Source organism: Plectropomus leopardus, chromosome 2, assembly GCF_026936395.1.
Source record: "Plectropomus leopardus strain MGB_pleo_1.0 chromosome 2, ASM2693639v1, whole genome shotgun sequence".
NCBI classification, from domain to species: domain Eukaryota; kingdom Metazoa; phylum Chordata; class Actinopteri; order Perciformes; family Serranidae; genus Plectropomus; species Plectropomus leopardus.
The window spans coordinates 24,047,543-24,061,500 of record NC_142177.1 but is presented as its reverse complement, the minus strand read 5'-3'; the positions used below and the strand labels follow the sequence as shown (position 1 = coordinate 24,061,500).

The 13,958-nt window shown below is 39.8% G+C and overlaps 1 protein-coding gene across 2 annotated transcripts in view; it reads right to left on the bottom strand.

The window, feature by feature from the left end:
• The window catches only part of ppp1r16b (protein phosphatase 1, regulatory subunit 16B), a 122,501-nt gene that overhangs the window by 69,950 nt on the left and 38,593 nt on the right, over positions 1 to 13,958 (bottom strand). For both annotated transcript variants that reach the window (XM_042505641.2, XM_042505649.2), the window contains exon 2: positions 10,895 to 11,315. In XM_042505641.2, the coding sequence (XP_042361575.1) occupies positions 10,895 to 11,162 (268 nt within the window). In that variant the 5' untranslated portion in view covers positions 11,163 to 11,315. The remainder of the gene's footprint in view (positions 1 to 10,894; positions 11,316 to 13,958) is intronic.

Genomic DNA, 13,958 nt, shown 5'->3' with positions numbered 1-13,958 from the left:
TTCCTGGGAGATCGTACCCAGTGGAAGACAGAACTGCATACTGAAAGTGAGGCTTATAGGGAACCAATCTAAATAGGTGGTGTCATCTATCTAAAACCATTATACTATGCAATGAAAAGTTAAGCAAAAACAAGTCTATTTCCACTTTTACAGAAACTTCCAGGTGACACAAAAAAACATGATTGTTTTGTAACTCTTTTTTGTTGTGTTCTGTGCGACCTGCATTTTTGCGTTCTGTTTTCTCAACTTATAGTGTTGCTGCAGTGCATCTGGCTCTTGGAGCCACTGCAATAGACAGAGCCATAATTCTTATTTTTCTAAGGGTTTTTTTCCCCTCACACCTGTGTCCTCCTAACACACTGTTCGCCCCTGTTGTGATTTGTGTTACGACACATGATGCACGAGAGAGACTGGCCAGCTTACACTGCAGTTGTCAAAGGTCTGAGGTCACAGCAGCTTAGCTGAGCATGTCAGTAAACAGTCTGCTGTCAGGGATCACTAGTTAGCGCTGTGCAAAAAAACACCTCTTGTTTACAATCCTGTATAAATCAGCGGTTTCTGAAACGGCCTATGAAATAACAGAGGCTGATTATTTATGTGTGTGTCTAGATGAATAGTTATGTCATAATAGTCACAAAACTAATAACAAAATAATTTTCAGAAGATATTAAAGGCCTCATAATCAATAATCATTTGATTAAAAAAAGAGAAAATGGAAAAGGAGATATAGCTCACATTACATTCTTCATGTAAAAAATGAGACCCTGAATCACTTGTCATATCACTCGTCTTTATATCAGATCAAATGTTTTCCAGTACTTGTAGGCATTTGAAAGCAGTGGTGGATAACAAGCTTCAGGCTGCTTTTATCCCCTGGAAATCTGGTTCAAAAGTCCATCCTTTTAAGTCTGCGACGGAAAAGTGTTTGAAGTTTACCAATTCTCTTTTGTCTTGGCCCGACACTAACGCTGCAATCTAACACAGAGAGCAGCAACAGTGATGATGCTGCGACCTACATCATCACTGCATAGCACAGTTTGATTTTAATATTGTGACCTGTGATTAGTTTCAAGTGCCCGACTCATTACTCGAGTTAACGGCAGCCTCTGATAAGCATGACTGCAGAAAGCCTAGTTAGGTCAGGTACTGATATGTAGTATTTCTTATTTCTTTCTTAGTTACATCATTCCGTTAATTGGCAATTTTTTTTTTCCAAAGAGATTCACAATATTCAATAAAAAAATGTTAGTACCTCCCTCTCAATCAAACAAAAGAATAGTTTTTTAAAGAACTGATGTGAAAAGATGTGAAGATTTAGTGGAGCCAGAACAAAGAGCAGAGAAATGTAAATGACTTTGTCATTTTTTTCATTTTTTCCCAGTAAAAGTTTTGACAAAGTTTTGTTTCCACACCCAACTGAAATGAAACAAGACTGCAGCATTATGAAACAAGAGTATTTTAACATTAAGCTATGTAGGTCTGCCCCTTAAAAATCAAATGCCCTCAGTCAACTGACATTGCTTCAAGTAGAGCAGTTAACTGTTTTTTCTGTGCAGCGTACTTCTGGGGACGTTTTGGTTCCCAGATTTTGCTGCAGAGTGAGTGCTCTTGACTATCACGGCGCTATTTGCAGCTGCGGACATGCAGGCAGTGGCACGGAGGGATTGAGAGACTGCATTATATGGTGAAGGAGTGGTGAATTTACAGCCCACAGCTGTAGTCTTTATGATACAGTCACTTTTGTTGGCAAAAAAAAGTTTTTGCACATTTGCTAACAGTCGTTAGCACTGTTAGCTTGTTTACTATATTACATGAATGATGCTGTCACACTGAACGTCCCACGGAGCCCATTCAAACTTTTAACTTTGTCGGGTACAGCCCTACAATTATGCAATCCATTAACATTTATAAACCAATTATTCTGAAATGACCCATTCTGCATGATGAGCACTTTCAGTTTTGGTGCATTAAGCATATTTTAATACTAATGAACGCATAATTTGTATTTGCAACAGGCTATTTCTTCACTGTTGCATTGCTACATGTACTTAAGTATAACATTTGAGTACTTCTACCACTTTTTACTGTGCCAACAGTATATTGCTGAAGTCTTCCAACCATCGTCAATCATTCAGAAAAGAAACCTTTCACAGAGTAACTGACACAAATTACTATTTCTTCTATTTCTTATTTCTTATCAAACTCAATGAGAGGATTTGGTTAAATCTCAACACTGGCATTTGAAATCAAGATCAAAGGTTAACTAGCATACAGTATCTTTATGTGTTTCCCTTTACAGATCAAAAGCTGGAGTCTGAAAAAATTGAGGAGCTTGAATGAGAAAGAGCAGACGTTGTTGTTTTTTTTGACAACCTGTTGCATCCAATGTGCTGTACGTTTGTTTGTGTTGCACTAATTCTTCTTTTCACTCTGCTCTTGTGAGTATTTTAATGCCACTCTGTTGCTGCCATATGCCTGGGAGCAGCTAAGCCTAGCTAAGGCCTCTGAGGACAGGGCCTTACCACTCTAATAAGACAGCAGAAGAAGACAAAATCTCCTCTGAGACCTAATTTGCACACAAATAACTAAAAAAGGCGGAAAAAAAATAAAACCACTTGCGAATTCTCCTTCTAAGAGGCGATACTCGCTGCTGGAGTATTTTCTATCCTGAAATCTAGAGTTATTCCTTCTCTGTATTTATATGAGGATGATACGGCAGAAAAAAAGGCGGTGAACCAAAAGTGAAACCCACATGGCTAAAAATGGAGTGTGGATTTAAAGCGGAGCTTCTCAAACATGCAGCTACAAGTTATAATTTTAAAAGGGGAATAAGTGGTAATTAGGGAGCTGGGTGTCGCCATGTGAGTGGGAGAATAAATAGAGTCCAGGGTGGGAAACACAGAGAGTTGTTAAACACAGACAGAGATACAACTGGCTTTGTCATGGATGTACATTTACACATGACCACAACAAGTGAAAGAAAAGTTCTAGTAAAATTTTGCTGATCTCAACCAATACATATTTATTAGTGAAAAATCGAGTCACAGGTCACGAGTTGGGATTCCATCCAAATGCAGCACTATTTTTTACCAAAATCTGCAAAAGAAGAAGTAGATTTATGCACTTTTTATGCAAATATTAAGGGTTAGAGTAATTCTTCATTCAGGTGCCATTGCAGAAGAGGTCACAATGAGATGAGCTCTAGTCAAACCTAAACTGAAGGAAAACAACAGATGTATAATAACATAAAGTAAACTGGACAATGGAAATAGAGAGTTTGAAGTGCACTTATGTGCTCTTGAAGGAGTAAAAGCCATTCAGAGATGACAAAAAGAGCTTGCAATGGCATATGCAATGAATAGATCTGTTTCCATTGCACATTTACCTTCTATCAATACACCAACTTTTACTCACCAAAGCGTCATTATATTTTGTTTGAAATATTTTGAGGTTTTTCACATTTTTGTTGTTTCTACTTATTTTCACACCCAAATTGAAAATGTGCATAAAAACTGGTGTAAAGAAACACACCTATTGTGAATCTCTAAACAGTCAGGGTTTTGTGTTTGCCCTGAAACAATGCTTTACATTTTTAATTACTTAGGTTTGCTGCTATGCTTATGAGAAGTGTCAAACTGCTGCAGCATCAACACATTTAAATAATACAAGATAATACAAGGTTTCAACAAAAAATGATTGTGTACAATCCAGCAGACACCCTGCTCCTCTCCAGGTGTCTGTTTATAAGTGTTTCTCTGTGGATACTTGATTTCTTTATCAATTGGATTGCTTGGTGATTATTTAGGTATACTACAAATGTACTTATTGTAACTTGTTGCACTCAAACATAACTATCTAATAAAATGGCTCAAAGGTTTGACAGCATGCAGGAGCTTAGTACTGATATTTCTACAAGTACAAGAATGTATTATCTGCATCTGATCTAAAGTATTTTCTCTCCCGCGTTTGTGACTAAATATCAGTTTAAATAAGGTTTTTTTTTCAGGCTAACCTTTTTACGTTTGCTTACTGTTTTTTTCCATATGTAAAACAGGTGATTGTTTTTGTTTTGTCAGGGTCATTTTTCAAATTATTGCAGTACTCATTTTGGCCACAAGAGACTGAAGTGGATCACCAACCCAAGTTTGTATAAGACTAAAAGCATTGGAAGCATGTTTTCTTCCAGGTGAGTTGTTTTCATTTCTCCATGCATTTCAAGGTACAATATATATTGTATGTTGCAAATTATTAAACATGACTTTCATGTCTGTCTTTGGATAGAAATGTTTTTATCAGGCACCTAGGGCATGAGGTAGTGTTGCACTTCAGCCTCAAGTGGCCGAAATTAGTATTACAATGACAAACACTTTTTAAATTATCCAGACAAAAATAAATCCCACCTGCCAAAACTGTTCTTTCACACCTATATCACAGGTGAAAAAAAGGAAGAAAGAAAGATTATCCTGATAAAACCCTTTTTCTTACATGTTCTCAAGTCATAACCACAGGCGAGAAAACATTTAAGATCAGGCTTAGAAAAAAAAAAAAAATATATTTTCTAACTCGCCTCTCAGAGCTTCAATAAATATTACTATTTTTTAATAGAAAATTAAAGAATCATGAAAACACAAAAGCACAAAACATAATCAGTAGTAATTATTTCACTTTGCAAATGGACTGAAATAAAAAGGAACATTAATTATATCCCAGCAGTATGAAGCAGTTTAAGTCACCAGTGCACTTCATCAAAACTGCTTGTCAGATGATCGATTGGGAGCAGCTCAAGTTTCAGCGTCTTCCTCAAGGACACTTTGAAAAGAAGTTGGCATTACCGATGACCTTGCATTGATCGCCCCCAAATGTTTACATTGACTTAACTTGACGGTATTGCCTTATTTATTAATATTGAGCAGCTTCGGCATGAAGCAAATGGGGGTTTTTTTTGTGTTTTCTATCAGATGCCGTGCATGTTACGCTTGTAGAATGCAATTTTTTCGCACACTCCAGTTGTTCAGAATTTTCTACTTCTCCACAGACAGTCTCAATCATATCTGAGTTGTTTGACAACTTCATCAGATAACACAGCGGTGTTAGGAGGAAGAGGTCAGTCCACACTGTGTGTCTGTGTGTATGTACCGACTGTCCTCTCTGACCCTGATGGCTGCTCCTCTGCAGGATAGCTCCTCTCTGGAGAGTAGAAAACCTATCAGTCTCAGTAGTCAGAGAGCCACACAGACAGACACTGAGGTGCTTCACAGTAATTCATAGCCATCAACCCCCATCACAGTGAGGGGGCAGAGGGTTCGGGACGGTGGCAGCCAGAGGGCAAAGAAATAGGCTCAGACTCAGGATGCATCCCTTTCAGTCCAATCCTCTCCTACCTACCGTTCCCTCCTCTCTTATCCCCTCAGATCAAAGCCTCTTCAGTCTGTCTCTGGCAGTGCACACACACACATTTTTCTGCGCTGAAAACTTTATTTACATTCATGCAACCTCAAATGTTCACACAAATACTTTCTCAGTTTTTGCTTTCTCAATCTCACCCACTATCGCACACTCAAACTTCAGCTCGGGTACAAATTGTGTCCTCTGTGGCTTTACTACATCTGCAGCTCCTCACAGAGGAAGTTACAGTGACAGGGACGTTAGATCAGAGGGGAAACAACACAAGCAAACACACACATATACACAAATATAAGGATTAGGTATCATTTAAAAAAAATCATGATATCAGCACCAAAACCAGCACCGTAAAAGTGATACCAATACCAACAGCTAACTTCATTAAATACTCATGATGTGAATGAAGTGGCATGTAATATATCCATACTTTCTAACCTTCTGGTGACAGCTTAGCAGGTTTTACTGCCAGCTCCCTTAAATACACCACACTCAACTTCCCCTCAGCTCACACTAAAGGGTTACAGCTGCTGCAGCGGGAGTGTGAGCATCACGACAGGTTGACAGGTTTAACAACAGTGTTGCATCGTTTTGGTGTCAACATGAGCTTGTTAGGACTATTTGGTGGCTCGGTGTTGGATGTTGGCTGCTGCACGTTGCTGCTGTGTTAGCTCGTACTAACCGGGCAGACACTGAACTGACTGTTCGCTGAAAGAAAAGCAGCTCCAAAGATGGCAGCAACAGAGAGTTGCTGATCTGGTGGGGATGTGGGACGGTCGGGGATCAGAACCCCAGTGCAAAAAGGATCGAATGCAGGTATGATTTGACTGGACACATTTTAATACTACATGGTCACAAATATACACACTTAACCCTCTGAACTCTGCTATAGTAATGGTTCGCCAGGGCCTATGTTGGTAATTTTGCTTATTTTTATGTCATTTCCTGTAGTATCTTTAAATGCTTCATATCCCTAAAATATGTACAACCTGAGCGAAAAGGTTTTGTTAGCTAATAAACCAAAATTAGTTACAAAAGTATTAAAATTGTGTCATTAAAGCAAGTAATACACATCAACACAATTTTATCAGATTTTACTAAATAAAAACACAAAACATATTGATCCAACAGATTTTTAACCTTAGAAACATTAACAAAATACTTCTAAACACTCTAAATTATTGGAACTATGTATATTAGTATTAGTATTATATATTTTATTATTACACTACAGATCCAAACATCCAGTCCTTTTACTGAATCTTGTTAGTTTTTAAGAGTGCAAAGGCACTGCGATAGAGTCATTATTACCACGCCACTGTATAATTTTGCACCACAGGTAAAGTAACACAGCACATCATTACGAGCGTGATGTCATGGAAACAAAAGCCTAAGCTCTCTGCTGCAAAAACTATGAAATGGTTACATGTTATGGTTTTTATTTCAGATCAATAGGCTATATATTCAGGATAATGCCATCAGCAATCTCCTGCAGCAATTACGGGGAAATAACAGAGTAATTACATCAAAATACATCGCTTGTACTGCATTTGGGAAGGTAACGTAAGGTCATGACGTGATGGCGGGGAAGTCAGAAGCCTTCGCTTTCTGCTGCAAAAATAATGACTGCTTGCGCTACTATAATACTTATTTTAGATCTAAACTAAATCATGCAAACAACAACCTCCCACCTGTTTAAAAAGGGGTTAACACAAGCACATAGACAAAGATCCTAGTTTCATTGACACTCTACTGACCATGAAACAAAAAAAGCTTTCAGAAAGCATAACAAAACCTGCTAAATCCATAAAACATGCAAACCAATGAGCACACTCAGACATTTGTCAGTGTGTGCTCGTACAGATCCCCTCCGGTCAACCCAGTGATGCTCAGACTGCAACCACACAGAGGAGAGAGCGGTGAAAGAATCACAGGAAGCATCTCGCTCGAAGCAGCCAATCAGGGATTAAGCAGGACTGAGCCCAGCCAATCCGACCTCTCATCTTCTTATGGCCTGGAGGCCGGTGGAGTCAGCCTCGGGTCAAAGTCAATCTCAGTCTCTCTGTTGTTGTTTTTATTTCTTCCTCTCTGCCTCCCTCCCTCCTTACGAAAAAGAGGTGATGGATGGCTCCTTTTATTTCACAACCCGTCTGTAACTTTCCACTGCTCATTTTGGCTTTGCTACTCATTTTTTTTTTTTTTTTTTGCAGATCAGAGGTCTAAATTGTATTTGTGATTCATTAAAATGTATCTTAATGTGAAAGTCAGTGTTGATGTCCCATTTTTTCAATGCTCACATTTCCATCGTGATGTACATTCAATTTTTCTTTTCTTTTCTTATATAACCTTCTTTGAAATGACGGCACAAGAGAATAGATGACAGTGTCACAATATATTTTTTCAGAGGAAGCCCAGAGCCTGTGAGCACAGTGTGCACTGAGCAGCATAGCGTGTGGAGTCATGATGCTTGATCGAGCATTTGGGGACCAGAGGGAATGAGAGAGGAGATTATCAGGCTCCTGAGCTAGCCAGCTGCCACTGGAGCTGTGTGGGCAACACTACAACCTGTCTCCCTTGCTTTTTATCTCCCTGCCTCTTCCATGGTCACCCTCATTAAACAGCGATGATAGCAAATGTTTCTATGCCCGGGCACTGTCAGCAGAGAGAACTGACAAAGCTTCTGCAGTTATTAGTGATGCTCAGAACAAGAGCAAAGAAATGTGCTCTCAGTGTGTGCAAAAACGAGACACTGGCCACCAGTGTATTCATTTAGATGCATGACAATTGCATAAAATGTGAACACAGTAAGGCAGAAAACTAACAAGTAAAGATTAGTTAATCATTACTGGGCTTCACAAATATAAGAGTTGGCTAAAAACAAATTAGCGATACCAGGAGTGGTTAAGGTTAAGAAAAACCAATTGAGACACTCATAAACATTTTGCGTAGTTCCCGAACATGACAAGAAATGCATGTTTTGTATTTTTCTCTGTTTATTTCAGTTCTTTTACTTCCAGTAGCTTACATTAAATGCACGTTTAGGTGGCTGCATCAAATTACACCTCACTGACAAGCATTTCTCAGGTTGGAGATGACAGCTTGTAGAAAGCTACTGGTTGCATGGCAACTAGTGGCCCCTCACAAGTGCCGGGGGCATTGCGTTCTGTCATTAATGCTCAGCTCATTCTCATTTCCATCTCATCAATTACCGCCACTCTGTCTGTGATGTCAGCAGCAAAAACCAATGTTCAGACGCACCTTTGGCGGTGGTATGGTATGGCGGCAGCTATTTCTGATGCAGAGGACGACGACCCAACTCGTCACATACCGCTGCTGTGTCAGTGGATCTCCGCCTCAGACATCGACACACAAAGGAACCCTTTACTCAAGAACGATTTGCACTGGGTGTCAGCAGCTTGTGACGCCGGCGGCAACTAACTTAGCATAAAGCGTGAGACAGACCGTATAGCGGGGTGGGAGGGGAGGTGGCTGAGTCAAACAATTTCTTAATTTTCACCCAGGAGCCCGCTGTTTGTTTCTCTTTTAAAAACTAAAAGTCAGTGGCATTAGTTTAATAACAACGTAGTGTGCTATTGTGTAGCATACTATGTAAGTGACTTATGTCACATGACATTACGCTAGGAATGTCAGTTTCCAATTTAATTTTAAATGTTATTTTTACAGCCCAATATCATGAGGAGAGACTTTATGTTCTCTGCAATTAGGTTGAAAAATAATGCGCCAATATATCTTGATCGGCATCTGCAAAAATCCTAATACTACGTATCTCTCATCGTAATGAAACTTGTGATTTACACCCCTATTTATTTCCACATTTATTTGGCCAACTGTATGAATATGCAAAATCCTGTCCTCACACTAAAATATAATCTCTAATATTGTTTGGCCAAGGCTACAGTCTGAACAAACACCAGCGCCGGTACTCATTTAATCATGAAAATTATTTTCATTTTAGAAGCTGCCAAATATTTTATACTCAAGGGCAGGATGGCCTTCAAAAATTGAGAGGGATTTTTTTTTTCTTTTTTTTTTTGCTTTGCTGAAAAAGCTTTTCTTTTCATCTTAAAAAAGTGCAGCCTATTGCTGAATTTTGTTTGTTCTTTCAGAACTGGATAAAAAGAACACACACGCCATTTGCACTGTGATTCACTTCTGCCTTGACCATATATAAATCCTGAATATATATACACAACATATTGCTTTAATTCTTGGAGACATTGATTTATACATATTTCTTGGAACTGACAGTCAGCGAGTACATTTTGCATGTTCCTGGCCACCTCGTGTGGTTTTCAAACTTAACACAAATGTAAGCATCAACAGCCACAACATCCTGGTTCAGAGTCTAATTGGCTCAGCAGACTTTCTGGGAACTACAGACAGCGCAGCAGCGTACGACAAGGACCTTTTAATGCTCTTCAAACCAGTTCTAAAATCTCTTACACAACAACACCTCTGTGTGTTTAATGAGGCAGCAGAATCAGCAACAACAGGAACATAACTGATTAGTTATTTCTCTAGAAAGGATAAAGCGTCTCCTTTTTACCCATTTAGGTGATTTTTTTTTGTTGCAAGCTGGTTTTATCAGATCTTTATTTAGGTCATTCATGATAAAATCCAACAAGCCATCAAGACAACACAAATCCCAAGACTTCTACTGAGTCTCTCTCCAGCTGGAGCCTATAAATGCCAGTTCACAGTCCATGTGCATGAGCATATGTGTGCACGTGTACGCAGTGCAGAGCTGCATCTGCTTCATGAGAATTATTGTAAATCAGCCTTGTGGCTGTTTCCATATCTGTCACAACAGCTTGCACGAGTAAAGCATGTACAGTAGTAGAGTCATGGGCTGTATTCATTAAGATAAAAGAGTTCAATCTACTTTCAAGTTAAAGCGAAGTTAAATTAGACGTTATATCGACATGATAAGCAGTCTGTTATCATCCCTGCATCACTGACACACTGTTAGCTCCGCTACAGCATCGTGGGACTGTTTGTACTGAAGGAAAACAATTATTATCTCCAAATAGGGGGGCACCATCCGTTGAAATTTTAATTAAAAGACTGGCAGAGTTTCATCTCAGTGTGACAACTCCATTATTTCGCAATGATAAAACAGTCTCCGAGCAGAACAAATTCAGCTTGAATGGAGTGAGTACCACTGGCAGTTTAAGTGGGCAGGCCCGGCTAATCGCTTTCCTGACCTTGGCATTTTGATATCCAGCTAAAGTAGAGGTGAGGCTGAAATTAGAGTAATTATTCAAATGTGGCGTCACTGATCTTTGTGCTGGGTTTGACTGAGCTTATGAGCAGCACATATCTTAAGTGTGTTGCCTCGTTACAATAAGAGTGAATGTAAAGTGGTTAGATTTTGTGGGACCACTTGTCACGTATGTTAAGAGAACCACATCGAGCGCCCATAAATCTACTTTTCTAATTTGCACAACTCATAAATATCCTTAACTGCCCCTACCTTCATCTGGATCATTCCTGGCCGACGCCTCCAGGAGTGCCACGCTGGCTGCAAACGACACATGCCTTTTGGACTCTGCTTGCTGGAGGTTGTTGGCATTACGTCCCTTCTTGTCAGCCTTTCGCTTCTTGTTTTGCATCTCCTTCTCGTACACAGCCCATCTCTTCAGCTGCTGGGTTCGCCGCTTCTGGGCTGCCCGCAGCCTCTCCAGACTGGGCACTTTGTCCAGCTGCTGCAGCTCCTGGATCAGCTCCAGGTGGTTGGCCATGGCGCCGAGGGAGGGGGGAAGGACGGCAGTGGTGGATGGATAGTGACGAGGTAAAGTTGGGGGTGAAAAGTAAGACTCTAGCGAGGGCTGCACCTTCGTCCGTGGCCTCCTCCCATCATTGTCATCATCATCCTTTCAGCAGCAGTAAACGTCCTGAGTGAGGAGACACGGAGAGAGAGCCTGTTCATAAATATCTCAGCCACAAACTTTTACTACTTGGGACTTTCATAAATACATCAGCAAATAAAATGTGGAAGTGATTTGATGCAGCGTAACACTTCTAGTAAATCTTTGGAAAGATGCACAGGGGAACCACGGACATTCAGAAGTGAGCATTGATCTGATGCACCACAGCAAAGTGCACACAGATGCATTTTGGTGGCCCAGTTAAAGAGATCATCTTCAAAGTACCACACAACAAACTGCTGAATAAAGCTAGTTTATGCACGCTGCAGTGTCCCTGATGCGAGGTTTGTCATTGCATCTTTTATATTGGGCGCAAACGCTTTGAAAGTTGCCTGGTTGTGAACTTCTTAATTTTTTCAACCAGGCACCCACTGCATGCGCTTTTCAGTTCAACATAAATACCTTCATGGAAAGACTGGCCGAGCAAACATCTCAACAACTCTTCACTGTGAGACCAAGAGTCACAAGGTCTTAAATTTTTTGGAAAGAAATCGCCCACACACACTGGGGAAAGTAGCCTTTTAGCTGCAGGGTGTAAAAGAACATGAAAGACTGCTGTAAAGGCTTGAACATACAATTTCCGAACAGAACACCTGCGGACAGCTGCGGTTACAAAATTGTGCAGGCGGGTCTATTCATGGTTCAATTTGTGATCGGTGTCAGCCCCCAGCGGCAAAAAAAGAGGGCTGGGAGGTATCGTACTGTCCTCCTATGTCACGGACACTGGGTGAAAGTGAAAGGAAGACGACATTGTTGAGTGTGGAGTAAATATCTCCGATATCCAGCTTTAAACTAACCTCACCACGGTGCAGCGGCTGCAGCTGGCTTGACTGCAGCAATTTGTACTGGACTGGAGTACGAAACAAGAGACTGAAACTTGCACAGTCTGTGTGCTTGTTATGCCAACAGTCTGCGCACTCCCAAAAAATGGACTGCATGTGGACGTCCGCCTCTAGGTCTGTGCAGACCCTCACGAGCACACAGATGCAGAAACTATGAATTTATCTTAGGAGCTAAAAACTGTTTCATGGAAAGAATGAAAACTCAGGGGAAAACAAAGCAGTTTAAAATCATTTCAAGTCAGTGTTAAGTAAATTAATATGAACAGTAAACAAATGCAGTGTTTGGTGGTACATCAGTGTTCATAATAAATTAAATATATACCAACTTTAAAAAAAACACACTTACAAAGTGCTTCACAATTAAACTAAAAATATTAGGGATGTACCATTTTTTAGTATCCAAAATGTCAATATAAAAGCAATCCATTTGGCCAATAACTGATACCGATATTAATATTTCCACTTTTTCCTCCACCTAATTTTAGTGATCATCAAGTCTCTTCTGAGGTGGAATTAACATCATATTATGCTCTTACCATGATGGCCCACCAGCAGATGGAGACATGACATACAATGCTTTTCAGTGTATGTAATATCAATTTATTATGCAATACTGCTGAAGTACTTTTCCCTGTTTTGTACATGTTCACAGTGTCAATAAAACGATATGCTTTACGGTAGAAGTACGTTTTCAGGCGACTCAAATGAAGACACTGACTCCGACAGTCTTATATCGTCAAACAGGTCATTCCAGAGCCTACGTGTCCCAATTTCAAGAGCAATCCAATCAGTCCTACGTCACTACTGTTGCAAGGAAGCCAACGTTTCAGGTCATTTTTCTGATTACACTCGTTCACTTCTTGCTTATTCACAGAATATTTAGTTTGTATGCCACCTAGCGTTTAGGAGCATATTGCAAAGAAAAACATGTTAAACATAAATGCCTCTGTGTATGCTCATAGTTCTTAGTTTAACTCCATTAACGCTAAACAGTTTCCTTGTCCCCTGTTTCCATTTTACCAAAACACTCTCTGGTTCACATCGAGGTGATACAAAAAGCAATAAGTCACTCCCCTAATCACTCAATTTTCTCACAGTCATTTGCATGATACACACTCCATCAAGACGATGCCGTTAAGGGTTCAGGAAAAAGGAACAAATGTACCTCAATGAGAAAGGAGGCCAATTTCTCCATTTTTTATCTAAACGACTGAGCGTGGGTCGCAGTCTCAATTTTCCATTTGCTTTGTGAGCCGTTATAGACCTCCTTCTACCATCCTCCATCAAGGTTAACCGCTTCCTGAAAGCTACAAGTAGACGCCAGTGTGATGAGAAACTGATAAAGACAAAAGAAAAAAATGTTCTAGGGCAGTGAGCCGAAGCGGGGATTTTTCATGTCATTATTACCTTGATGTAGCCCGGCTGCCTCTTTATAAAGTCTCTTGTTCTCTCTCTATAGGCAATTGAAAGTTATGCTGCCAGTAAATCAACAACAACAACAAAAAAAAGCTTTAGATTCTTATCAATGTTTTGAGATCTACCAAGAAAGTAGCACACTGTATCTTTACAAATGAGGAGGAGAAACAAACTTTTATCAACAAAACAAAACAGAACGACACAGATTTGAAATAAACCTGAATCAAAGTTGAACAGATTATATAGACGTACAATAGGTAGGAGATCAACAGTAAGGTTATTTAGACCACTTCCTTTCCTTCCTTCCTTTACTCTAACACATACAAAAACAAATGACACTTTGTGATTTCCA